Source organism: Brachyhypopomus gauderio, chromosome 14 (genome assembly GCF_052324685.1).
Source record: "Brachyhypopomus gauderio isolate BG-103 chromosome 14, BGAUD_0.2, whole genome shotgun sequence".
Taxonomy (NCBI): domain Eukaryota; kingdom Metazoa; phylum Chordata; class Actinopteri; order Gymnotiformes; family Hypopomidae; genus Brachyhypopomus; species Brachyhypopomus gauderio.
Genome location: NC_135224.1, coordinates 2632952 through 2660951, shown reverse-complemented (window position 1 = coordinate 2660951; position 28000 = coordinate 2632952). Strand labels below are relative to the sequence as shown.

General features: G+C 45.7%; 2 protein-coding genes across 6 annotated transcripts; both read right to left on the bottom strand.

The window, feature by feature from the left end:
* Positions 1 to 275: 275 nt before the first annotated feature.
* Positions 276 to 27787, bottom strand: LOC143475786 (gap junction gamma-1 protein-like). Of its 3 annotated transcripts, XM_076973743.1 has the most exons (3): positions 27669 to 27787; positions 24558 to 24650; positions 276 to 2908 (listed from the first exon to the last, which is right to left on the bottom strand). In XM_076973743.1, exon 3 carries the CDS (start codon positions 2880 to 2882, stop codon positions 1641 to 1643), a length of 1242 nt encoding a protein of 413 aa, XP_076829858.1. In that variant the 5' UTR covers positions 2883 to 2908; positions 24558 to 24650; positions 27669 to 27787; the 3' UTR covers positions 276 to 1640. The 3 variants fall into 3 exon arrangements, with proteins under 3 accessions (XP_076829858.1, XP_076829857.1, XP_076829856.1); XM_076973742.1 differs by lacking the exon at positions 24558 to 24650 and having other exon boundaries at positions 27669 to 27716; XM_076973741.1 differs by lacking the exons at positions 24558 to 24650; positions 27669 to 27787 and adding an exon at positions 14403 to 14483.
* On the bottom strand, positions 7214 to 27715 carry LOC143475785 (gap junction gamma-1 protein-like). Of its 3 annotated transcripts, XM_076973739.1 has the most exons (3): positions 14403 to 14455; positions 11323 to 11404; positions 7214 to 9848 (listed from the first exon to the last, which is right to left on the bottom strand). In XM_076973739.1, the coding sequence occupies exon 3, from the start codon at positions 9817 to 9819 to the stop codon at positions 8578 to 8580; it is 1242 nt and encodes a 413-aa protein (XP_076829854.1). In that variant the 5' UTR covers positions 9820 to 9848; positions 11323 to 11404; positions 14403 to 14455; the 3' UTR covers positions 7214 to 8577. The 3 variants fall into 3 exon arrangements, with proteins under 3 accessions (XP_076829854.1, XP_076829855.1, XP_076829853.1); XM_076973740.1 differs by lacking the exons at positions 11323 to 11404; positions 14403 to 14455 and adding an exon at positions 27669 to 27715; XM_076973738.1 differs by lacking the exon at positions 11323 to 11404 and having other exon boundaries at positions 14403 to 14460.
* Positions 27788 to 28000: the final 213 nt, after the last annotated feature.

Sequence of the window (28000 nt, the reverse complement as noted above, 5' to 3'; positions counted from 1 at the left end):
TAACTGCTTCAGTAACTCCTAGCGTGCTGCTGCTTTGAAAAGCGAGATTTAATAAAGATGTGATTTATGCCCAGGAGGTTTTGTCAGACAGCATAGCTCTGCTTGTACACTCCACAGTGACCAGTCTGCCCTCGAAGAAATGTCAGAGTTCAACACATCCGCTAGGAGCTGTAGGCATGGAGGACGACAAACTGCGCATGCGCGCCGCCGACTGTCCAGCGATAAACCGTAAAACAGATACTAGAAAAGACATAGAGGCATGATACAGAACAGCGTCAAGTTAATCCCAAATTTATTATTATTTTAATACAAATCACATTACTGTTACAGTCATAACCAGTAAAGGCACATCCGGGGAAAACACACTTATGTTCCAAAGCAGAAATGTATTCTTTCTCCAAAAATACGTATTGCATAGTCTCCAAAACTGTTTTGTCCATTGCATTTAAACCTTATGTAACTCATTAAAAATAAAATTCCAAGTACACAGTTCACAGCTCTTGTAATAATAGTATTTGACATCAACATTGGCATGCTAGTAACAGCTGGACATTATTGCACAGTTTAGGAGAGCTCATACACTTCTGCACATGATCCCTGTCAGCAGTTCATCTGGTAGAGCCAGTAACGCTTGGTTCTAGTAACACAGAGGTCATGGGTTCTGTTCCCAGGGAGTGTACGTACTGTTAAATATACAGGTCACTCTGGTTAAGAGTGTTTTTCAAAAGCTGTAAAAGAGTTATATGGAAAATAAATTATGAAAAATACTTTGTGGGGAAACAGAATTATGTACCTACATATATTTTAAAATAATATATTAAAAAAATGTGTAAACCACAAATTACAACCACAGCTTACTTAACTTGTATTTACAGTTGTGAGTATTACTGTCTTTTCCCCTCATAAAACACAGCAACTTAATCAAAGTACACAACACTGTCTTAAGGTATTGTTACTCTCGGCATTTGGGGTTATTTTTGACTTCCATAGAGTTCTGCTGAGGGTTTGGACCTCTAACCCACTGCATTGTGAATGTTTTTTTTCTTAAGTAAAAATACTTCAGTAAAAATACTTAAAAAGAGAAACAATTAAATGTTCAACGGTAATAATTAGGACTTGCATGTTGGTAAAGAGGGTGAGGTGCATGATGGGAGTGGAGTCACGTGTTGAGTTAATGTTCAGCTGTATTATTGCTGCTCTTAACCTGCACCATTCAGGTATTGATTTATGACACATAAAATAAGTTAAATCAGCCCATGATTATTAAAAAGCAACAAACCTCCCCTCACTTCTGATGTGGTCCACACATTCGCATGCTCTAAAAATGAGAGAAAATGATTCTAAACTCAATGTGTGAATCAGTAATTACAATAACTGCAAGTACTTCTCTGAGGGTCGGTGAGGAACCACACGATGACAGAGGTGCTGTTGTGCACATGTACGATATCTCAGTTCCTCCTGCAGGATCTGACATCAAATCTACCGTTACACTGGAACACTGACAGCTCAACACACATTTGTTTTCTTCCTTAACTGTTTTTTTTCCTGGCTAGAAGGCAAACACACGTTAATGTCACATATGACTTCTGTGAATGACACAGACGATGGATCGTAGGAGAGTCTGTTGTTATTCCTCTCGTCTAAATCCACACTGAAGTCTTTTCATTCTTCACTATCGTCCCTGTCTTTTCCGAGCAAGTTTTGGGTCGGGCGCCCTCTTTCTCCTGAGCTGCGTTCACTCGGTTCTGCTCTGCCATGGTGGCCCCAGACACTGGGCTACTGGACCTGGAGGTGTGTGGCGTCTTCATGCTGTACGTGTGAAAGGCCATGTTGAGCTGCTCCTGGGCCACGCGGAGGTGCCGGTGCAGCCGGGCCAGGTCTGACGGGATGTTCTCGTCTGGGCTGGTGCAGTGTCCCTCCTGCCCCGAGCCGGACGTGGGCTGCTTGGGGGGGGGCAGGTCACGCCTGGGCTTGTCGTTCTTCATGACGAGGTTGTACCCGGGCGGGGAGGCGGGGATGTTCCGGTGGAAGGCGTAGGAGTACGGCGGTTGAGGTCCCGGTCTCCGACGCTTACGCAGCTTGTCACGGAAGGCGCCGACGACCAGGTGGAACATCTCGCATAGGTTGAGAAGCAGGCAGAGTAAGCTCACCAAGTACATGACGAGCAGGAAGATAGTCTTCTCAGTGGGCCGTGAGACGAAGCAGTCCACTCGGTGGGGACACGGGACCCTGTCGCATACATACAACGGGTTGACGCGGAATCCGAAAAGCAGGTACTGTCCAGTGAGGAAGCCCACCTCAAAGACAGCACGGGACAGGAGCTGGACCACGTAGATCCTCATCAGGCCCTCCCGCATGATGCGTCTACGGCCGTCGTGCTTGAGGGACTTAAAGCTCTCCGTCCTCTCCAGCTGAGGCGGCTGAGCCTTCATCTCATTGGTGTAGATGATGGGCTCCAAGACTTCATCATCTTCATCTTCCTCCAGGACCTCGTTGAGATGGTGCTCGTCCTGCCACGTGCCCCTTTGGTTGTTCCTGCAGAGCTGGCGGTGCTGTTTATGCTGCTCTTCGTCGGAGATGCGGGCGATCTTGTGGATGGCGTAGCCCAGGTACATGATGCAGGGGGTGGAGATCATGATAATCTGGAAGACCCAGAACCGCATGTGCGATAGCGGCGCGAACGCATCGTAGCACACGTTGTCGCAGCCCGGCTGTTTGGTGTTGCAGGTAAACCTGGCCTGCTCATCCGCATAGATAGACTCACCACCCACGGCTGTCAGGACGATGCGAAAGATGATGAGCACGGTGAGCCAGACCTTCCCCACAAACGTGGAGTGATTGTGGATTTCCTCCAGTAAACGTGTGAGAAAAGCCCAACTCATGTTGGTCAAAGAGGGTCACCTACGTTCTGCAAAGATAGAGAGAGAATGAGAGGAAAGGAATTAGTGCTTTGTCACTTTTAAACTTTAACAAACTCTGTGTGTGTGTGTGTGTGTGTGAGAGAGAGAGAGAGAGAGAGAGAGAGAGAGAGAGACAGTCAGACAGAATGTGAATGGATGGTGCTTATATGGTGGAGAGACCAGACTACAGTACTGGGCAAGAGTCCACCAGTAGAACAATAATCTAACAGATCTAACACATGTTAGCGTGTCCTGCTTCATTAGGGAATAATCAAACACAATGAGTATTTAAAATTGCTAGGCCATAAAACGTGAATTAAGTTATTTGCAGATGACATATAGGTGACAAGCCAGACTAAGAGCAGTTCACAAAGACCCCCTATGAACAACGGCATCAATAAAGGATCAGTGACGTTTGGCGCAGCCGGGGCCCCACCCTGGAGCCAGGCCCAGGGTTGGGGCTCGTAAGCGAGCGCCTGGTGGCCGGGCCTTTGCCCACGGGGCCCGGCCGGGCTCAGCCCGAACTGGTGACGTGGGCTCAACCTCCTGTGGGTTCACCACCCACATAGGCTATCGTAGGGGGCCGGTGCAGTGTGGATTAGGTGGCAGCCGGAGGGGGGGACCTCTGCGGCCTGATCCTTGGACAGGGCAGCTAGCTGTTGGGACATGGAATGTCACCACACTAGGGGGAAAAGAGCCCGAGCTTGTGCAGGAGGCTGAGCAGTACCAGCTAGAGATAGTTGGGCTCACCGCTACGCACAGCATGGGCTCTGGAACCCAGCTCCTTGAGAGGGGCTGGACTCTTCATTTCTCTGGAGTTGCTCATGGTGAACTGCGGCGGGCTGGGGTGGGCGTTCTCATAGCTCCCCAGCTTAGTCGTTATGTGTTGGAGTTTACCCCGGTGAACGAGAGGGTTGCCTGTCTTCGCCTTCGGGTTGGGAGCAGGGCTCTGGCCGTTGTTTGTGCCTATGGACCAAATAGCAGCACCGAGTATTCAGCCTTCTTGGAGTCCCTGGGAGGGGTACTGAGAAGTGCTCCAATGGGGGACTCCATTGTTCTACTGGGGGACTTCAACGCTCACGTGGGCAATGACAGTGACACTTGGAGGGGCGTGATTGGGAGGAACGGCCTCCCCGATCTGAACCAGAGTGGTGTTTTGATATTGGACTTCTGTGCTAGTCATGGTTTGTCCATAACGAACACCATGTTCGAACATAGGGATGTCCACAAGTGCACCTGGCACCAGGACACCTTAGGTCGGAGGTCAATGATCGACTTTGTTGTCATTTCATCCGATCTCCGGCCCTATGTTTTGGACACTCGGGTAAAGAGAGGGGCTGAGCTGTCAACTGATCACTACCTGGTGGTAAGTTGGATCCGCTGGCAGAGGAGGGGGCTGGACAGACCTGGAAGACCCAAACGTATGGTGAGGGTCTACTGGGAACGTTTGACTGAGCACTCTGTCAGGGAGGTCTACAACTGCCACCTCCGGGAAAGCTTTTCCCAGCTTTCGAGGGAGTCGGGGGACATGGAGTCTGAGTGGACCATGTTTTCCGACTCTATCGTTGAAGCTGCTGTACTGAGTTGTGGCCGCAAGATCACTGGTGCCTGTCGCGGCGGCAATCCCCGTACCAGATGGAGAACACTGGAAGTACGGGATGCCATCAAGCTGAAGAAGGAGTCCTATCGGGCCATGTTGGCCACTGGGACTCCCGAGGCAGCTGATAGGTATCGGCAGGCCAGGTGTGCGGTGGCTCAGGCAGTGGCAGAAGCAAAAACTCGGAGCTGGGAAGAGTTTGGTGAGGCCATGGAGGAGGACTATCGGTCAGCCTCAAAGAAATTCTGGCAAACCGTCCGGCACCTCAGAAGGGATAAGCAGTACTCTGTCAACACTGTTTACAGTACGGGTGGGGAGCTGTTGACCTCGACTGAGGATATTGTCGCACGGTGGAAGGAATACTTTGAGGATCTCCTAAATCAGGGGTGCCCACAGTTTTCAGCTTGCGAGCTACTTATAAGATGACCAAGTCAGAAAGATCTACCGGGGTGGCGGCGACCGTAATTTGTTGAGCGGGGGGGGTGGCGTACGTAATTTGTTGAGTGGATTGCAGATTGGCTACCGTGAATGTCAATCAAAATACAATCGTCAGTGCAGATGTGCGATTCATCTACTACTATTTTATGTGATGCGATCTACGCACATTCCTTCGCGATCGACCGACACTTCCTTCGCGATCGACCGGTCGATCGCGATCGACGTAATGAGCACCCCTGTCCTAAATCCCTCTGTCATGTCTTCCATGGAGGAAGTGGAGACTGACGACTCAGTGGTGGACCCGTCCATTACCCAAGCCGAAGTCACTGAGGTGGTTTGCAAACTCCCCAGTGGCAAGGCAGCGGGAATGGATGAGATTCGTCCTGAGTATCTTAAGTCTCTGGATGTGGTGGAGTTGTCTTGGTTGACACACCTCTGCAACATCGCATGGCAATCTGGGACAGTTCCTCTGGAGTGACAGACTGGGGGAACTGGTGGTTCTGCTTTTTAAAAAGGGGGACCGGAGAGTGTGCCCCAATTATCGGGATATCACACTTCTTAGCCTTCCTGGTAAGGTCTACTCTAGGGTACTGGAAAGGAGAGTTCGGCTGATAGTCGAACCTCTGATCCAAGAGGAACAATGCGGTTTTCGTCCTGGCCGTGGAACACTGGACCAGCTTTATACCCTTCATAGGGTGCTCGAGGGTTCATGGGAGTATGCCCAACCAGTCCACATGTGTTTTGTGGATCTGGAGAAGGCATTTGATCGTGTTCCTCGTGGTATTCTGTGGGGGGTGCTCCAAGAGTATGGAATCGGGGGTCCTCTACTAAGGGCTGTCCGGTCTCTGTATGATCGGAACAGGAGTTTGGTTTGCATGGCCGGCAGTAAGTCGGACCTGTTTCCGGTGCATGTTGGACACCGTCAGGGCTGCCCCTTGTCACCGATCCTGTTCATAATTTTTATGGACAGGATCTCAAGGCGCAGCCAAGGGCCGGAGGGAGTCCTGTTTGGAGGCCACAGGATTTCATCTCTGCTATTTGCAGATGATGTTCTGTTAGCAGCTTCAGGCCAGGACCTTCAGCATGCATTGGGGCGGTTTGCAGCCGAGTGTGACGCAGCTGGGATGAGAATCAGCACCTCTAAGTCCGTGGCCATGGTTCTCGACCGGAAAAGGGTAGCTTGCTCCCTTCAGGTGGGTGGGGAAGTCCTGCCTCAAGTGGAGGAGTTTAAGTATCTCGGGATCTTGTTCACGAGTGAGGGAAGAATGGAGCGTGAGATCGACAGACGGATTGGTGCAGCTTCCGCAGTAATGCGGTCGCTGTACCGGTCCATTGTGGTGAAGAAGGAGCTGAGCCAAAAGGCGAAGCTCTCAATTTACCGGTCGATTTATGTTCCTACTCTCACCTATGGTCATGAGCTTTGGGTAATGACCGAAAGAACGAGATCGCGGATACAAGCGGCCGAAATGAGTTTCCTCCGCAGAGTGGCTGGGCGCACCCTTAGAGATAGGGTGAGAAGCGCGGTCACTCGGGAGGAGCTCGGAGTAGAACCGCTGCTCCTCCACATCGAGAGGAGTCAGTTGAGGTGGCTTGGGCACCTGTTTCGGATGCCCCCTGGACGCCTTCCTAGGGAGGTGTTCCAGGCATGTTCCCCGGGGAGGAGGCCCCGAGGAAGACCCAGGACACGTTGGCGAGACTATGTCTCTCGACTGGCCTGGGAACGTCTCGGTGTTCCACCCGAGGAGCTGGCTGAGGTGTCTGGGGAGAGGGAGGTTTGGGTTTCCCTGCTCAGACTGCTACCTCCGCGACCCGGCTCCGGATAATGGTAGATAATGTAGATAATGGATGGATGGATGGATGGACATATAAGGGTCAGCCATGTAGACTGCCTGTTTTTTATCCCAGATAAGCGACGTTTTCTTTGTATGTCCACACCAGCCGTTATCAGAGTTGTATTACAGGATAAAATGTATTTCGTATTGCCAACTGTTTCCAAAACATTGAACAACAGTCCAACATTTATCTAACTGCTTCAGTAATTCCTAGCGAGCTACTGCTTTGAAAAGCGAGATTTAATAAAGATCTTGTCAGACAGCATAGCTCTGCTTGTACACTCCACAGGGACCAGTCTGCCCTCGAAGAGATGTCAGAGTTCAACACATCAGCTAGGAGCTGTAGGGATGGAGGACGACAAAACTGCGCATGCGTGCCGCCGACTGTCCAGCGATAAACCGTAAAACAGATACTAGAAAAGACAGAGGCATGATACAGAACAGCGTCAAGTTAATCCCAAATTTATTATTATTTTAATACAAATCACATTACTGTTACAGTCATAACCAGTAAAGGCACATCCGGGGAAAACACACTTATGTTCCAAAGCAGAAATGTATTCTTTCTCCAAAAATACGTATTGCATAGTCTCCAAAACTGTTTTGTCCATTGCATTTAAACCTTATGTAACTCATTAAAAATAAAATTCCAAGTACACAGTTCACAGCTCTTGTAATAATAGTATTTGACATCAACATTGGCATGCTAGTAACAGCTGGACATTATTGCACAGTTTAGGAGAGCTCATACACTTCTGCACATGATCCCTGTCAGCAGTTCATCTGGTAGAGCCAGTAACGCTTGGTTCTAGTAACACAGAGGTCATGGGTTCTGTTCCCAGGGAGTGTACGTACTGTTAAATATACAGGTCACTCTGGTTAAGATTGTTTTTCAAAAGCTGTAAAAGAGTTATATGGAAAATAAATTATGAAAAATACTTTGTGGGGAAACAGAATTATGTACCTACATATATTTTAAAATAATATATTAAAAAATGTGTAAACCACATATTACGACCACAGCTTACTTTACTTGTATTTACAGTTGTGAGTATTACTGTCTTTTTCCCTCATAAAACACAGCAACTTAATCAAAGTACACACCACTGTCTTAAGGTATTGTTACTCTCGGCATTTGGGGTTATTTTTGACTTCCATAGAGTTCTGCTGAGGGTTTGGACCTCTAACCCACTGCATTGTGAATGTTTTTTTTCTTAAGTAAAAATACTTCAGTAAAAATACTTAAAAAGAGAAACAATTAAATGTTCAACGGTAATAATTATGACTTGCATTTTGGTAAAGAGGGTGAGGTGCATGATGGGAGTGGAGTCACGTGTTGAGTTAATGTTCAGCTGTATTAATGCTGCTCTTAACTTGCTCCATTCAGGTATTGATTTATGACACATAAAATAAGTTAAATCAGCCCATGATTATTAAAAAGCAACAAACCTCCCCTCACTTCTGATGTGGTCCACACATTCGCATGCTCTAAAAATGAGAGAAAATGATTCTAAACTCAATGTGTGAATCAGTAATTACAATAACTGCAAGTACTTCTCTGAGGGTTGGTGAGAAACCACACGATGACAGAGGTGCTGTTGTGCACACGTACGATATCTCAGTTCCTCCTGCAGGATCTGACATCAAATCTACCGTTACACTGGAACACTGACAGCTCAACACACGTTTGTTTTCTTCCTTAACTGTTTTTTTTCCTGGCTAGAAGGCAAACACACGTAAATGTCACCTATGATTTCTGTGAATGACACAGACGATGGTTCGTAGGAGAGTCTGTTGTTATTCCTCTCGTCTAAATCCACACTGAAGTCTTTTCATTCTTCACTATCGTCCCTGTCTTTTCCGAGCAGGTTTTGGGTTGGGCGCCCTCTTTCTCCTGAGCTGCGTTCACTCGGTTCTGCTCTGCCATGGTGGCCCCAGACACTGGGCTACTGGACCTGGAGGTGTGTGGCGTCTTCATGCTGTACGTGTGAAAGGCCATGTTGAGCTGCTCCTGGGCCACGCGGAGGTGCCGGTGCAGCCGGGCCAGGTCTGACGGGATGTTCTCGTCTGGGCTGGTGCAGTGTCCCTCCTGCCCCGAGCCGGACGCGGGCTGCTTGGGGGGGGGCAGGTCACGCCTGGGCTTGTCGTTCTTCATGACGAGGTTGTACCTGGGCGGGGAGGCGGGGATGTTCCGGTGGAAGGCGTAGGAGTACGGCGGTTGAGGTCCCGGTCTCCGCCGCTTACGCAGCTTGTCACGGAAGGCGCCGACGACCAGGTGGAACATCTCGCATAGGTTGAGAAGCAGGCAGAGTAAGCTCACCACGTACATGATGAGCAGGAAGATGGTCTTCTCAGTGGGGCGCGAGACGAAGCAGTCCACTCGGTGGGGACACGGGACCCTGTCGCACACATACAACGGGTTGACGCGGAATCCGAAAAGCAGGTACTGTCCAGTGAGGAAGCCCACCTCAAAGACAGCACGGGACAGGAGCTGGACCACATACATCCTCATCAGTCCCTCCCGCATGATGCGTCTACGGCCGTCGTGCTTGAGGGACTTAAAGCTCTCCGTCCTCTCCAGCTGAGGCGGCTGAGCCTTCATCTCATTGGTGTAGATGATGGGCTCCAAGACTTCATCATCTTCATCTTCCTCCAGGACCTCGTTGAGATGGTGCTCGTCCTGCCACGTGCCCTTCTGCGTGTTCCTGCCAAGCTGGCGGTGCTGTTTATGCTGCTCTTCGTTGGAGATGCGGGCGATCTTGTGGATGGCGTAGCCCAGGTACATGATGCAGGGGGTGGAGATCATGATAATCTGGAAGACCCAGAACCGCATGTGCGATAGCGGCGCGAACGCATCGTAGCACACGTTGTCGCAGCCCGGCTGTTGGGTGTTGCAGGTAAACCTGGCCTGCTCATCCATGTAGACAGACTCACCACCCACGGCTGTCAGGACGATGCGGAAGATGATGAGCACGGTGAGCCAGACCTTCCCCACAAACGTGGAGTGATTGTGGATCTCCTCCAGTAAACGTGTGAGAAAAACCCAACTCATGTTGGTCAAAGAGGGTGATCACCTACGTTCTGTAATGATAGTGAGAGAATGAGAGAGAGGCAAGGAATTAGTGCTTTGTCACTTTTAAACATTAACAAACTCTGTGTGTGGGTGTGTGTGTGTGTGTGTGTGTGTGTGTGTGTGTGTGAGAGAGAGAGAGAGAGAGAGAGAGAGAGAGAGAGAGAGAGAGAGAGAGAAAGAGAGACTGACAGAATGTGAATAGATGGTGCTTATATGATGGAGAGACCGGACTACATGGTGGAGAGACCAGACTACAGTACTGGGCAAGATGCCACCATTAGAAAAATAATCTAACTGATCTAACACATATTGACGTGTCCTGCTTCATTAGGGAATAATCAAACACAATGAGTATTTAAAATTGCCAGGCCATAAACGTTAATTAAGTTATTTGCAGATGACATACCAGGGTTCATCTGCATGTCATACCAGGGTTCACTCCTGTTCTGAACTGGTCAAACACACAATGGTATGTAATGCCTTGTGAAAACTCCCTTAGAAGGGACTGGTGTTCATGAGCAGAAACTTCTCTTTGAATATCTCTCCAAAGCATGTGTGATTGGTGAGTTTTTTGTTATGAAGCGGGACAACTTTTAAAAGTTCAAGATTACAGGCTCTGTGTGCTTATAGCACCTATGAGCCAGTGGGGCCAATAATCTGAATGGACCCCCAAAGACCCTGAAGGAGAGTGTGAACTCAGATCGCATCGTTAGGCTCTGACATTCTCACAAATGGCTGGAAAATGTTTTTCAAAAAAAGTCCATCAACTTCAGCTGTGGAAACAATAATACAGTGAGGATGATACCAATTAAGTTAATAACAGGCGTTGGTTGTTAAGGGAGGCGGTGCATAATCTGTTTTTAACTAAATGTAGTGCACACATAATTATCAACAATATGACATAGTGTTTAGGAAATATTTAAGGTTTATATGTGAATTGCTATTCGTCTCAATTTTTTATGTTAAATGTTTTTTATTGTAAAATATCTTTTTTATTTTTGCATGAATGGACAAATAAAACTTTTTAGTGATGCACTTTTCTACACGTATAGCAGTCAGCAGTTCCTGGACACTGAGTATATACTAGACACATTAAACTTCACACAGATGTAGTTGCTTCCAGAAATGGCGCATCTAAAAATATTTGCTCAAATTAGTTTTTTTCCTTTCTTGTGAACAATTGTTTTTTATCTTTAGATTTGATGGTGAGTTACATAACGCAAGAATTTCTGATAAATTGTTTTGCGACGTTCGATCTCTTATAAAGATTCGATCATTATAACCGAAGATTAATTTATTTTATTTTATTTATTCTACTGGTCTGCGAAGCTGAATGCTTCAGTAAGCTGCTGCAGCCACCTATTCATCTCAGTTTCGCAGTCGGAACTTGGCGTTTTCTAAGGGATGTCTTAATATCTTTAATAATTTCTCAGAGCCCAGTCAATCAAAAGTAAACACCTGATATTAAAAGTAGTTACATACCATGTTCACTGTGTCCTGTCTTAACCAGTGCGGTGCGCTTCTCTACTGCGGTCCGGTCCAGAAAACTTGGCCCACCCATGTGCTATATTGAAAAAAAACGGTTGAGGAAGCACGACCCGTTCACACTGCCGTAGTGGGGGGGGGACACAGGCTGGGGGCGATGGTGGAACTAATATAACAGTAATAACAGGACACCACCCTGATCCCCACACACACACACACACACACATACACACCACACATGGGTCTGAGCAGCCCGGCAGCTCGCCCACAGTAGCAGTGCTCTGGGATGGGCTGCTGGGTTCGTGATTTTGAGTGGAACGTGAAAGAAACTGGTTTGCCCAAACTCGTTGAGTTCGGCGTCCTACATTTAACTAACGGGTAAGTCGGTTGTGCAAGACACCGGTCGGACCGGTACCGGCACCGTCACCAGCAGCACGCAGCCGCCGGCAGCAAACTCACACACGGAGGGGGTGAGCTGCGGTCACTAAACGGAAACTTTAGTGGAAATAACATCTTCTAAATGTGTGTTTTGTCGTTTTGCTAAACAGATGCTCTTAATGTGCCTCGTCATTTACGATCTGTTTATTTAAGGTGTTTTCTCTTACAGTTTCGGGGTAGAGAAAGAACCAGATCTTGACATTCACAACTTTTGACGAGTTCTGACATAACGTATCAGTTCACCAGGAGAGTTTATTATTCATCAGACAGGACGACAGGATGCGTGAAGGATGCGTGAAGAATGCGTGACTCTTCTGTAGTTTATTATAGTGATATATTCCTTTCAGCCACATCTGGAACTGCTGGTGCACGCGCCAGCCTCGCGCTCGCGCTCCGTATGTGCCCTGCTAGTCTCGAGCAGTATAAACGCAGCAGCAGCATATGGGAACGCGCGCGCCCAGTGGCTGGCGGACACCGCCCCACACGCACTGAGTCTGGTGTGTGTTACACCAGCCCTCTGGAAAAAGGAGTAGCAATAAAATAATAGAACTACAGAAAGCGAAAATGTTCCTCCATCTGCGGGCCCTGATAGTGAGGGTCCAGCTGGGACATATCCCAACGGGGCTCTTCACTGGACTAGTTTATTTGAATTTAATTCGAGACTCGTGGGGTTGCAACTTACATCAGTTTGAAAGGGCTTTAATTAGGTGTTGAGACTACAATCTATTTATTCGCGTGTAGTTCAGACGTTATAACATTTACCATAACAGCTTCCAAATCATCCCAATAGCTACAGGGTGCTTAATTACAGGCGTAATGAATCCGTCCCAGTAATCAAACAAACTAAACGAATAACACACACTGCTCCCGTCCCCAGTGGCGGAGCTAGACTTCAAGGGGTGGCCAAAGGGTGAGCAAGGATTTATCAGAGGGGTCCATATACACATGATGAACGAAAGGAAACACATATTTTCTCTTAAAATGACCATTTCCAGTGGGGTGGCACTAGGGGTGGCAAGGGCTCTGTTGGGGGTGGCAACTGCCCCTCCTGCCCCCCCTTTGTCTCCGCCACTGCCCGTCCCTCGACCCATACCACCACACACACACACTCACACACACACGTTTGCAGTAACTCCAGCGGTCAGATGATCTGGTTGGCACAGCCTGGTGTATAGAAACAAAGCGCCAAACAGTTGAGAAGCAACGCGCAGTAACACGAACCCCCGGGCGTCTCTGCACCAGAGATGTTCTGGTGTCTCTGTACCAGATATGTTCTGTCATATCCCGTGTCATAATATTTAGATGTTCTGTAGCGGCTCTGAAGCCAGTGGAGAAACGTGACCCTTTCCGCGCTCACGTGTTTACACTGGAAGATCTCTCTGCAGGGTCAGGACTCAGGACGATCCCGCAGCGACAGGCCCTTCCAACCCCCCCCCCCCCCCCCCCCCCCCCCCCCCCGCCGGGCACTTATACCTGTCCCCTAGCGACAGGTGGGCCAAATAAAACTTGTGCCTTATTCGTTTAATCCCAGCACTACAGCAGTGTTTTATGTCTCGGCTTGTCTTTACGCTTACTGGAATCTGGCAGGTTGTCTCTAATGTTGAAATAACGTTTTATGATCTCTTGTGTTATAAATAACTGGCCATGCAGTGTAATGAGTAAGTCTCTGGGTTTTGTCATCGCAGTTATATTCGCCCTCGTTCAAACATAATTTTGATTAGATTTTCAAACATAACGTTTAAATATTTGAACGTGCAAACGTTTATGTAAGATGATACGGACGTAATAATGCGTCAATGGCAATATGAGCCTATTAAAACTTCCCAGGCTAACATGAGCCTTTGCTTTATGCTGTCATGACAAATAAACCAGCCGTTTAGCAGAAACACCCAGCTTCACTAACATTAACGGACCACTTCATCACTTGAGCTGCACCTCGTGGATATTTCAATCTCACGTGATAAACGTGAGACCTGAGTGTGTCAGGTAACTGACCCAGGGACAGACGGACAGACAGGGACAGCGCCGTGTCTGTCGTAACGAGGTCTGGAGGCTCCGAAGACGCCACAACCAAATTTCTAGTAAATGCCGTTATGTTCCGTTAACGGTATCGGTAGCTGCGGCTCAGACTGCATAGTCTTTGCAGCTCAGAAATGAAAACGATTTCCAACAGCTTCTCAAAAATGTTGTAACCTATTCTCAATCATAACACACTCTCGACTGTAATTCATTCTCAGGCATAACAAAATATAGGACGAAACAACATGTGTGCTCAAGTAAACATATTGTTATATTAATACAGTACTATACTCAATAATACTTAATAATTTATCAAGTAAACATATCGTTATATTAATACATGACTACTCAATAATACTTAATAATTACTCCAGTAGAAGTAAAAATCCTCATTTAAATGATTCCTTAAGTAAACGGATCTAGTAAAAACACCCAAGCACAGAGTTGAATGAAAACATAAAATGTGCACTGAATAAAAATGATGTAACAGGAGTAATGATGACGAATGTTACAGAGTTAAAGTACATTTTAAACTCATAAATGTACTCAAGTTAGTGTATAAAGAGCCCTCGTTTACCTACGAAAAAGTAAGAGAGTCAGAATAACATGTCACTACCCACCTCTGCTTGTATCCCATCCTCAGTCATAACACAAGCTTCCTCTCCAGCCTACAGTCATCTGGATATGGGAAGAGCAAAGACCTGTGACACAGGTTTTAATTAACTGGATGGCACCTTCTTCTGTGTGTGAAAGGTAAGCTCCTCCAAGACCATAAAAAACATTATTAGGCAACAGCCCATCACCTGCTTCACATCTCCAAGCCTGTCGTGAATATCCAGACTGCTCTTCAACACTAACATTTCACTTCTTCTTTCTTCCATATTACGGATACGTCCTCAAACAACACTAGATGCCTCAGTATAGACGAGAAAAGAAAACCTCTCAGTTTTATTCACATTTATTTGTTTGTGTTTATAAAATACTTCACAAGTTTGCTTCATTAGTGGCATCACTGCAGTGGACAGGCATTGTGTGTCCAGATGGTCCCTCACTTAGCTTCTGCCCTCCAGTCCGTCCCCTTAACTGGGATATCAGTCTCCTTAGCTTGGCCACTGGCCCCCCTGTGCCCACACCCCAGAGCCCCAGTGCCCCAGTGCTTGGTGCCCACGTGGCCTTCACTGCTGGCAGGCTGTTTTGCAGCAAAAGGCCTTGACCTCCCGGGTCTCCAGCAGCTGAGTATCCAGGCATCCTGGGGCAGTTGGGGGGGTGTACGTGGGTGTAGCAGAAATGTGTGCTGCCCCCAAATTCTGTCACTGAACAACTAACAGATTCAGGCAGCTCTGTAACACAGAACCTGAAAGGATTCAGTCAGTGTGCCTTTGGAAGCTTGCTGAGAGTGAGATAGCACTCAAGAGTGCCTTATGAACCAAGTGTAGAGTGAGATAGCACCCAGATTGCCCTAGGAACTAGGCTGAGAGTGAGGTAGCACCCAGAGTGCCATAGGAACCATGTTGAGGGTGAGGGAGCACAGAGAGTGCTCTAGCAAATATTATGAGAGTGACGTAGCACCCAGAGTTCCCTAGGAACCTTGCTGAGAGGGCGGTGACAGTATGTGCAACTATTACTGATCCAAACAGAAATGTTTACTTCAGATTACTTCAGGTCACAAGTTTATGTCCTGGTCAAGGGAAGCAAAGAATTGAATTTGAAGAAATGGAAAAATGGCTGTCCGAGCTAGCCAGGGCCGTGCTGGAACAGGCCACCGGTCTGCTGGGTAGAGTCACATCTGTAGACAGCAGTGGCCTCAGAACAAGGGGCAATGTCAGCAGTGAGTAGAAATAAAGCAAACATTTGAACAAATGAGATACAGTGACTCAGCCCAGGAGACCATTCTAGCGCTGTTCCTACTAGCGAGGTCCATACTAGCGTGGCCCATACTAGCATGGCCCATACTAGCGAGGTCCATACTAGCGTGGCCCATACTAGTGCGGCTCCTACTAGAGTGGCACATACTAGCATGGCCCAGTCTCCTACTAGCGTGGTTCCTACTAGCATGGTTCCTGCCAGCGTAGTTCCTACTAGCACAGTACATTCTAGCGTGCCTCCTACTAACGCAGCCCATACTAGCACGGTTCCTACTAGCATGGCCTATACTAGCACGGCTCCTACTAGCATGGCTCATGCCGGTGTGGCGCATATTAGCGCAGCCCATTCTAGTGTGGCTCATACTAGCGTGACTCATACTAGCGTGGCCCATACTAGCACGCCTCATACTCAAACTGGAATAGCTCACCCAGCCTGGCCTCTTTCTCCCAGTCTGCTAAGCTCGTCAAGCTAAGCTCACAAGGGCAAAAACATGAGAACAGAGAACCAGGTGGTGCACACCTCTGACTCTGGGAGGAACAAACCACCTTTATACTACAGCACAGGAAACCAGACTACAGTTTAGCTCTTTCTGCTGAGGGACGGAGCCTTAATCAGAGCATAGAGAACCATCTCAGAATGTCAAACAAAAGAAAACCTGTTAGAAATGACTGATGCCATATACAAACAGCACAGTAACAGTCTTAGCAGGACACACTGTCTGTTTTATTGAGAAGATATAAAGGGGTGATGCAAAATAATAAAATGTTATCTGGGCTTCAGTTTCCTTCCTGAATCACTGACCAAAGCTAAAACTCTAGGAAACAAAATGTGTTCAGTGTCATAAAACACATAATCACATCAGTCACATTTAATTTCAGAATTGCAATGCTTTTTCTTTTTGAAATATTTGTTTAATTCCATGATGTTAACTATGACCTCAGTGATATTATCCATAATACATGCATTTAACTGTAAAGGAATAATAATCATGTCTTTACCATGTATCCATGTAACAGTAAAGGAACGTAAATAAAGACATCAGCTTGGAACATTTTGTCTTGATTGAAACATAAATTCTAATGTAGAACAATTAGAACTGTTATATTTTGTCACGAGAACATCTGCTACCCACATTCATTTACTTTCATGCCAAGATACACACATTTACACACCCTCACTTTTGGTGTGATACATGCTCCTGTCAAACCGTCTTGTGTCACGTCAGCTAAGGCGGGGCCCACTGAGTCTTTCCCAGGTTATGTGCGCTGGCATCGAGAGTCCCAGCTGGCCAGCTGGATCAGCACCTTGGAAGCCCAGCCAGAGTGCTATGAGCTGGGTACACTCTGCTCACTCCAGCCCCAGGCTTCAAGGCTGAAGGCCCGACTACTACAATACTCACAATACTCATCATTAGCTGACGTCCGCTCATTCTCACATTGTTACATCATGTTCTTTGTCAGGTTTATTGTCGACAACTGTGTCTTTTTACAAAAGCTGTAACCACAAGCAGCTTCACAGACGTGTCCTGACAGGAACGGCTTCTGTATGCAGGTTGTGTGTAATGACAGAAGGAATGATGAGGCATGACAGACGTGTTTCCACAGAACTTCCTAACTGCAGGACCAGGGCTACAATCTGGCCCAGGGATCTGTGGGGCTCTTTGGTGGTCTTCAGCGCTGTTGTCAGATGACATTCTAACCTCTAAGTTCTTGAGTACAATTTCTAAACCACTAGGTGGCATTCATGTTATCTATTCTGACAAATTGTCCCACGTTTCTTCTCCATCATCTGCCCACAGGGTCAGCATAAAATCTGAATTTTCATTAGGTGCACAGAAAGCTGACTCTCGCTCATTTTGACCACCACAAAACTGGAATTGATAAGGTAATGTTCTTGCTGGAGACATGTGAGTGTGTGGCACAAATCAGAGGACAGACGGGAGCAAGACTCAGACGAAGCTGAAACCTCACGGCCAGCCAGGTCTCCACACCATAATCAGGTTAGTACCAAGAGACCGGCTCAGAGGCTAAACTAGACAAAGCACAGAGCAAAACCCACCAAAGACACAAGGATTAGAAATGACGCAGACGATTAAGAATGTAAAGGCAGGACTAAACAACTTGTAAGGTAAACATAGGAGCAGGATTTCAGGGAGGGCCAACCAGCAGATGCATCCTTAACACACAAGTCTAAGTTACGAACCACAAGATCCTCGAGGAACAGGTGACCTTGACCAGTAGCAGAGATGATAGGTGGAGACTGGGGTGTCCTGAACAAGGACGATAAAAATGATTAAGTAACTAATCCTGGTATCATTATCCTTGTGTGAATTTAAATATCTTACACCTTTGCAAATGATTAGTCAGCCAATCCAAAAGCGTTGAAAATTACATGTGATTAAAGTTTCTCTTCTTCTGGGGACATGTCCTCATCATTCCTGCCTGCAGGGCCATTCCTGAGCCTCTCCGAAACAAGACACAACACTTTCCCTTTGACATCATGGCTTCCGCCAAGGTTGTTAGAAAGCACGTTTGCTCTGTGATTAGGGCTCAGATGGTGAAGGGAGCGTTCCTACCCTGCTCTGCCATGCGAGTATTGTCTGTTGAGTTCCTCTGCACAAGTTATGTTGGACACAGTGGGCAAACTAGCAGGAACAGGCTAACCGCAGTTTCCATGATGTAAGAGATCTGGCAGTGGCACTTCATGGCAGTGGCACTTCATGACAGTAGCGTGTCCCATCAGACAAACCCTGGTACCACTCACCAAGCAACAAGCAAACAAACAAACACATAGCCTACATAAATAAGTGGCCAATCGACCCTAGATCTGGTTTCCTTCAAGTACAGAGCATTGTACATGCTCACACACACTGTAAATGATCCTGTGTTAGCATGGTACAGGACACACAGGCCTGTGGCAATTTGCTTGTCTCACTAGCTGAAATCTAGTATGAGCCGAATATCTCCTCACTCCACCCTGCCCAAGGCTCCACTGTTCATGCTGAGCTGGAAGAAAACTCCAGTCCACTTAAGTGACTCTGCCCAGGAGGCTTTTGGCTCATACTAGCATGGCTCATATTAGCGTGGCTCATACTAGAATGGCTCATATTAGCGTGGCTCATACTTGTGTGGCCCATACTAGCGTGGCTCCTACTAGCATGGCCCATACTAGCGTGGCTCCTACTAGCGTGGGCCATTGTAACGCAGCCCATTCTAGAGTAGGCCATACTAGCGCAGCCCATACTAGCGCGGCCCATACTAGCACGGACCATTCTAGCGAGTTTCCTACTAGCACAGCCTATACTAGCAAGGTTCCTAATAGAGAGGCCCATACTAGCGCTGTTCCTACTAGCGCGGCCCATACTACCGCGGCTCCTACTACCGCGACCCATTCTAGCATGGCCCATTCTAGCGTGGCTCATACTAGCGCAGCCCATTGTAGCGCTGCCCATTCTAGAACGGCTCATACTCAAACTGGAATAGCTCACCCAGCCTGGCCTCTTTCTCCCAGTCTGCTAAGCTCGTCAAGCTAAGCTCACAAGGGCAAAAACATGAGAACAGAGAACCAGGTGGTGCACACCTCTGACTCTGGGAGGAACAAACCACCTTTATACTACAGCACAGGAAACCAGACTACAGTTTAGCTCTTTCTGCTGAGGGACGGAGCCTTAATCAGAGCATAGAGAACCATCTCAGAATGTCAAACAAAAGAAAACCTGTTAGAAATGACTGATGCCATATACAAACAGCACAGTAACAGTCTTAGCAGGACACACTGTTTTATTGATAACAGCAGGATCTTTTTGTAGTGGAACCAAATACACCATATTTCACAAGGTTGTATCTCTGAAAAGGTTTTGTTCTTATTCCAAATTTAGAATTTTCTCTTAAATCAGATCTAAAGGGGTGATGCAAAATATTCAAATGTAATCTGGGCTTCAGTTTGCTTCCTGAATCACTGACCAAAGCTAAAACTCTAGAAACAAAATATAATCAGTGTCATAAAACACATAATCACACCAGTCATATTTAATTTTAGAGTTGATTCACTTTTCCCTTTTGAAATATCTATTTGATTCCATTTCTAACTATGAACTCGGTGATGGAATCCTTAATACATGCATTTAACAGCAAGGGAGCATTAGTCATGTCTTTGTATCCATCTAGTGCATGACATGATCAATAATTCAACATAATGACTAATATATGCACAGTTTTCTTTAAAAGTAATATTGTTGTGCCTTTATTACACATGACAGTTTCATTACAAACATCTTCTGTGCGAGTCAGAGCGTCTATTAGCAGTCCTCTTTTGGCTAGCATGGCGCTGGACCATCAGCGTTCATCTAAACAAGCGAGCAGTTGAAAAGGTTGAAATGTTCAAAGCGCAACCAATAATGAGCTGTGGGGCACTATCATCTGAGACCCATGCTGAGAGAATCCATTTAAAAAAGGTCTATGTCAACACGTTTTGTAAACGTTTATGGTATCAGCCTTGCTAACATGGCCATAGCCCTTACAGCTCTGTTAGCCTCTCCAAATAGCAAGGATTCTAGTGTATTGGCAAGGAAATGTGAATCAAGTCAACTGTTTAATTAACAGTAAAATTAGTAGCTTGCCATTGAAGCAATACTTGGCATTTGAGACAACACCAGCCAGAATATTTCCCCGTCAGGGTAGGATTGTACCATTTTGTTTCAGGGTAGTTAACCTTGGTTTGTTACTCCTGATTTACCCAGTGCTAACACATGTAGGCTAGCAAAATATGGTACTAGTTGTGTGAGTTCAAATGCTGTTATTGGCAATGTCATCCATCTTCTGGTCTGGGCTTCTGCTAATTCTTGCTGTACGTAAATGTGTGTATTTGTGATTTTTTTGGGGAGGAGTGTTTGTGTTTGGATTCAGTGAGCAAGCAGGTTTGTGTGTAGCTTCACCAACGAGTCAGATACTGCCCCAAGTTCATTGTGCCCCGCCAGGCTGTCGGTGCCAGAGATGCCACCGCACACACACGCCCTTACCCTCGGTGTGATTCCTATTCAACTGTGTCACGTCAGCTAAGGCGAGGCCCACTGAGCCTTTCCCACATGTCAGGTTATGTGGGCTGGCACTGAGATTGGATCAGCACTTGGGAAGCCCTGACAGGCGAACTGCTCTGAGCTGGGGACACTCTGCTCACTCCGGCTCACAATACTCATCATTAGCTGACGTCCGCTCGTTCTCACATTGTTACATCATGTTTTTTGTCAGGTTTATTGTCGACAACTGTGTCTTTTTACAAAAGCTGTGACCACAAGCAGCTTCACAGACGTGTCCTGACAGGAACGGCTTCTGTTTGCAGGTTGTGTGTAATGACAGAAGGAATAATGAGGCATGACAGACGTGTTTCCACAGAACTTCCTAACTGCAGGACCAGGGCTACAATCTGGCCCAGGGATCTGTGGGGCTCTTCGGTGGTCTTCAGCGCTGTTGTCAGATGACATTCTAACCTCTAAATTCTTGAGTACAATTTCTAAACCACTAGGTGGCATTCATGTTATCTATTCTGACAAATTGTCCCACGTTTCTTCTCCATCATCTGCTCACAGGGTCAGCATAAAATCTGAATTTTCATTAGGTGCACAGAAAACTGACTCGCTCATTTTGAGAAAATTTGAATTGATGAGGTAATGTGATGGTAATGCGGCAGGAATCATAGGACAGACAGGAGCAACACTCAGACGAACTTCAGGGAGGGTCAACCAGCAGGTGCATAGTTAACACACAGGACCAATTTAGGATCCACACGAGGAACAGGTGACCATGACCAGTAGCAGAGAGGTACAGAACAGTGATAGGTGGAGACTGGGGTGTCCTGAACAAGGACAGGACAGAACAGTGACAGGTGGAGTCTTCGACGTCCAACAGAAGACTAGAACAACCAGTAACGGTGGTACAGTAACCAGTAACTTACACTGGTATGATTTAAATGTTACACCTCTGCAAATTATTAGTCAGCAAATCCAAAAAAACATTAGTTACGTGTGAGAACATGTGTGAGAGGATGCTGGAGTGTACTGAGACAACCTGGATCAACACGGATCAACACGGATCAAACATGCCAAGGCGCAGCATAATCACCCAGATGTCTGATTCTGATTATCAGATAAAACCATTTCTCATTGATCTTATTCGTTTTTGCTGCCTGTGAGTCTCGAGTGAGCCTGAAAATACATTTTACAATCAGACATTTCAACCAGCACATCTGAACTTTTAAAGAAAAAAGTAACAATCAGATTAGAAATTACACTGAAATGACACCAACATTGTTTTCTATGAAACAGAGCCTGAGATTGAGTCTGAGGTTTGACGGTAGTATCTCTAGTTCAGTTTGAATAAGTGTGTCAAAAGGTCAGTGATGGGTGTGGGAGGGCTTTGATAGGTTGAGCATATGCATTTTAATGAAGTTTGTGTATTGAATATGTGGGCACTTATAGCTCATTATGGTACAAGCAGTGCCATGTAAAGAAAAACAAGAAAAACTAGATCTCTCCACACACTCCTGAGAGTGGTTTAACACACCACACACACTCTTAATACTCCTGAGAGTGGTTTAACTTACCACACACACACACACTCGTAATACTCCTGAGAGTGGTTGAACTCACCACACACACACACTCTTAATACTCCCGAGAGTGGTATAACACACCACATGCACACACTCTTAATACTCCCGAGAGTGGTGTAACACACCACACACACACTCTTAGTACTCCTGAGAGTGGTTTAACACTCCACACACACACTCTAAATACTCCTGAGTGGTTTAACTCACCACACACACACTCTTAATCTTAATACTCCCGAGAGTGGTGTAACACACCACACACACACTCTTAGTACTCCTGAGAGTGGTTTAACACACTGCACACACACTCTTAGTACTCCTGAGAGTGGTGTAACACACCACACACACTCTTAATACTCCTGAGAGTGGTTTAACACACCACACACACACTTAATACTCCTGAGAGTGGTGTAACACACCACACACACTCTTAATACTCCTGAGAGTTGTTTAACACACCACACACACACTCATAGTACTCCTGAGAGTGGTGTAACACACCACACACACTCTTAATACTCCTGAGAGTGGTTTAACACACCACACACACACTTAATACTCCTGAGAGTGGTGTAACACACCACACACACTCTTAATACTCCTGAGAGTTGTTTAACACACCACACACACACTCTTAGTACATCTGAGAGTGGTGTAACACACCACACACAATCCTAATACTCCTGAGAGTGGTGTAACACACCACACACACTCTTAATACTCCTGAGAGTGGTTTAACTCACCACACACACTTTTAATACTCCTGAGAGTGGTGTAACAAACTGACAAAACCATATGCCCATATCACTAATATATGGTCATATAACTAATATAATTTGTAAAATTTGTGCTATAACTATTTTGAAAGATTATATATTGGTGATAAAATCTGTTTTAAATAATGGTTCTTCATTTCATGAGAAAAAAGCAAGGAAAAAAGCTTCTGATCACTAAAGACGACTAAAGAAGACTAAATAAGACTAAAGACCAAATAAGACTAAAGAAGACTACAGACTAAAGAAGACTAAAGACTAAAAAGGATTAAAGACTAAATAGACTAAAGAAGACCAAATAAGGACAAAGAATTCTATAGACTAAGGAAGACAGCTATATTCCAAGTTTTCAAGATTCTATATTTCTACCGTGGCTGATCTTGGCCTTGTGTCAATGAAAGGCCATTCAGATCTTCAGGCCTTCAGTATAAAACTCCTGCAGTGTGTTTTTAACAGTTAGCAGGACACTCATGCAAAATTTAACAAGGAGAAAGTCACAGACTCAAACTAAAGGGTTAATCAGCCAGTTCAGGGCACATAGCACCTTGTTCCTTTGACTGTCAATAGCGGGCAGTAAACAAGAAAATTAAAGGAACAGTCCTCAGAGTGTTAGTCTGGTTGGCAGGCTACCGCAGAGCATCAGGTATGACGACCTGTGACCTTGAAAAGGGAGAGGCAAACAAGTGAGTGACAGGTAACAGGAATGAGCTAATCAACAGGTGATTGAGTTAATCAACAGGTGATTGAGCTAATCAGCAGGTGATAGAGACCTGATAAGTGACTGGGGTGTGAGTTGTGGAGATCTGAGCTGATTTGGCTGGGAATGACACTTCAAACTTCAGAGACAAATCTTCAGAGATGAGGATCTTGCTGACATCCCCCGAGGGTCATCTTGTGTGTGAAGACATGTCCACTGTCCATGCTAGTGTTCCTTCTGTGGAAGGCAGGATGGAAGGACACTGTCCTCTTCTTGTTCTTCTCACAGATTCCTCTCACTTGTTCTTCTCGCCTGTTGTCAGGTGTGTCCTTACTTTAAAGTGTGTCTCAGCCTTAAGGAAACTTCCAGATGAACTGGGACAGGAGTATGCAGTGTAGCGTTCGCCTTCAGCTTCTGCCAGATGTTTATCCAGGATGAGTCGGTTTGGAGTTCTCACCCTGGGGTGAGTCACTGCTGGAGACACTTCACTACGTCCCATTGTTCTTGTGAGGCTGATTTAAGCCGATATTACATCAATTACAACAATAATTACCGGATAGATAGAAATGACTCTTGGCTTTCATATTTTAAGGAACCGACATGTTAACTGAGGCCTGCACCATCCCTTTACCCCTCTAAATTACTTTTGAGTTGTTTGTGTGTGAAGGGTGTCTACCATTAAAGGTAGCAGGTGTCTACCATTAAAGGTAGCAGCTGTCTACCATCTACCATTAGGTGTCTACCTGTCTTTCTCATCTGAGCCTCGGGCAGCCTACAGTCACTCTCTGGGGAGAGATGGTAAGGGTTGTGTTTCTTTGCTGTGGGAACCGTACCAGAGTTTAACAGGAACCGACCATCTCCAACAGGTGAAGCTGTGTTTGGATCATCTGTCCTCCCCTGACTTCTTCCGTCCTCTGTGTGCTGTACTGGGCCGAAGGAGCAGGATGGAGAATCATTGGCTTACAGCCCACTGAGCAGTTATCCCCCACTCGGGTCTGAACTCAGAGCTGCTGGTACGCTCACAGAGAACATAGCTCAGTGATAAAGCAACTGGACTGATAATCAGAAGGTTATGCCAGACTCTTAACCCTCAACTGCTTGAATTATACTCTTTCAATTCAACTCAATTGTGAGTTGATTTTATCAAATGTAAGTGGAGTAAAAATTACTTTAAAATTGACTACTGTTTACAGGGACTGAGAGATAGAAAGAAGTGATGAAGGAGAATTCAGGTAATGATTATCTGATCAGTGCTGCCATGGTCCAGACCCAGGGTCTAAAATCAGGAGATATACTTGCTCAACATGGTAGCATAATTAATGCAGAGAAAAGATGAGTTTATTGATCCGTTAGCCTGTTGTGCTTCAGTATGTTTTTTCCCTGTCTGAAATGACATTTTATTTATTTATTTATTTAGTTAACTTTTGTTTGTTTACACTGCATTTGATGGGTGGATAATTTGGATGTAATTCAAAGTTGTACCAGCAGGTAGTATTACCTTCAGTAAAGCATTCTATAACATGCCTTTCTGTAAATACTCTCGAAACTGCATTAAATTCTGCATGAAATGATAATTAGACGTTTATACACTGCAGTTTATTGCCACGTGCTAATGTAAAAATTTGTTTTTTGCAGCTGCTAAGACCCAAAAAGTGGTCCTTATAGCACAATTTTTGAAAAACACTAACCCATGTAGCCTATCTATTGCCCTGGTCAAGCATGCGTTGGGTTTTCTGGAGGAAAAGGGTCCAACCTTATTACTGACAAAGTCACCATCAGCAACATCCATTCAGTGAGTCTATCCAGACTGGACCAGTGACAGTGTGAAACAACTGCACTATGAATTTGCCACTCATCATCATGCCACTCTTGGTCCCTACAACACTGTGCACATCATCACCTTCTTCAACACAGAGCACAACACACTCATTCTCCATCACCAGGGGGATGAACCAGAACAGTCCAGGTTTGTTGTCGTCTGGGACAACATAAGTTTGCACCGGGCTGCTCAAGTACAAACTGGTTCACTGAGCAATCACGATTTGTTGTGATTCACCTCCACCAAACTCTCCATTACTCAGTCCCACCAGGATTTTGCGGGCCTTTTTTGTGATTGTTGCGGGCTAAAATGTTTGATGTTGTGGGTGTTTTTCAAAAAAATTGCGATGGAAGTTGCGGTGTGTTTTTGCTTTTTTGTGAGTACATTACAATAGGGAGTAAATGTTGTATGGTTTCCTCTATTTAGTAGTCCATTTTAGTTATCTATTTACCTAATTTATTCAGGGTTGCCAACTTTTCAAGATCGCTTGGAGATTTGAACCTGAAGGGAGATGCATCCAATTGCACAGCCGGAGAGCCAACTGCAGTTCTAGACCTGTAGTTTTAGACATGCGCCACCTAGCGGCTCGGAATGTAGCTAACGACAGCCAACTGCAGGTCTAGACCAGCAGTTCCAATGCATGCCGTAGGCTCAGGGGCTTGTATATTGTAATAATCCATTGTATAAAGAGTTTATTTGTTAAATATGCCCATTGATTCTCAATTGTTTTAGCCAAATCTCTAACATTTGACAAGTTTTAAACGATAATGTACACCACATTTTGTATTTAAATAGAAGTAGTACGCCTCATATGTACATATTATTGCATCTAAACGCTATTATTATACATGAGACATAGTTTCAGAAATTGTGTCTTAGCGTCTGCAAAACTATCTTTAACAGCTTTTTTCCCAGCCTGGTACATTCCAGCCTGGAGGGGTTAGTTACCACTGTTCATTTACGAAGAAGGACAGAGATCATGACCACAGCCATGTTTTGGTACATCATGGAGGTTTGCATCAAAGATGGCTTATTGCGTTATAGTTCTCCTAGGGCTTGTTTCCTTTGTGACATGATCTTCAGGTCAGTCAGAGTTCAGATGCCTCAGTGTGGAGTGAATAAGGGATGATGGTTGTACTCACTGACCCCAGCTGGTCCAGCTCGGTAGGTCAGATTAAGTTACCAAGTATAAAATTAGTTCACAAATCTGGATGTTTTACAAACCTTATAGTTTTGCACAGACCAGGAAGATGTTGGTAACACGAAATATGTACGCTTGTCTTCTGCAAACCTTCTACCCCAAATATCTTTCTCAAGAATATCCATTCCTGGCTTTTGTGTTAGATTGGTAGTGATGGAGGAGAGAGTGAGCATGTTTTATGTGTGCTAGTGCGTGATTTATGTGTGCTAGTGCGTATTTCATGTGTGTTAGTGCGTGTTTCATGTGTGCTAGTGCGTGATTTATGTGTGCTAGTGCGTGTTTCATGTGTGTTAGTACGTGTTTCATGTGTGCTAGTGCGTGATTTATGTGTGCTAGTGCGTGTTTCATGTGTGTTAGTACGTGTTTCGTGTGTGCTAGTGCGTATTTCATGTGTTAGTGCGTGTTTCGTGTGTGCTAGTGTGTGTTTCATATGTGTTAGTACGTGTTACGTGTGTGCTAGTGCGTATTTCATGTGTGTTAGTGCGTGTTTCGTGTGTGCTAGTGCGTGTTTCATGTGTGTTAGTGCGTGTTTCGTGTGTGCTAGTGCGTATACTTAAGGCTTCTGCAAAGCCTGCTGGTCTGCAAAGCCTTTGCATCTTTAATGGAACATTCACAAACCCAGATATGTTGCATTTGTGACAGTTAATGTCACAACCAGCTTACTACACATAAACAGATAGACAGACAGACACATATATAAATCGATTGATCAATCTGTACGGATTAGCATTAAATTAGAAGCATTAAACTCATCCTATAAACAACACTGATGTTTTTTTTTTTCCAGATACAGATACCGAGGTAAGAAGCACCTCTTTATGGTGGTAAGTAAAGTCTCCTTTACAATGAAAGTCTCTCTCATTCCAAACATTCTTGCAGCTAGATTAAAGCAAAAGATTAAAGGTCCCCAACAGCAGATCCTACCTCCGCATTCTGGAAGCTCATCGCTGTATCACTTCTGGATTAATTCCCCTGTGAAGATCATAGAGTTTTTTAACCTGCAGTTTGAAACCATGTGTCCTAAATGTATGGAGCAAAAGGACAATGGGTATTTTTTCTTCAAAACCGCTCACCACCAAGTACAGGCAGTGACACTCAGGAGTCAGACCTCCAGCCAATAGCTCCATTGTTCTCCTGGAAGTGAAGCAGCTACGTTTGCTGTATCAATCATGACTTTTGTTTGCCAGCCAGATTCAGTCACCCGTCTTACAACCTCTAAACCCCACAGACCCACAGAACTACCAGCCAAACATCCC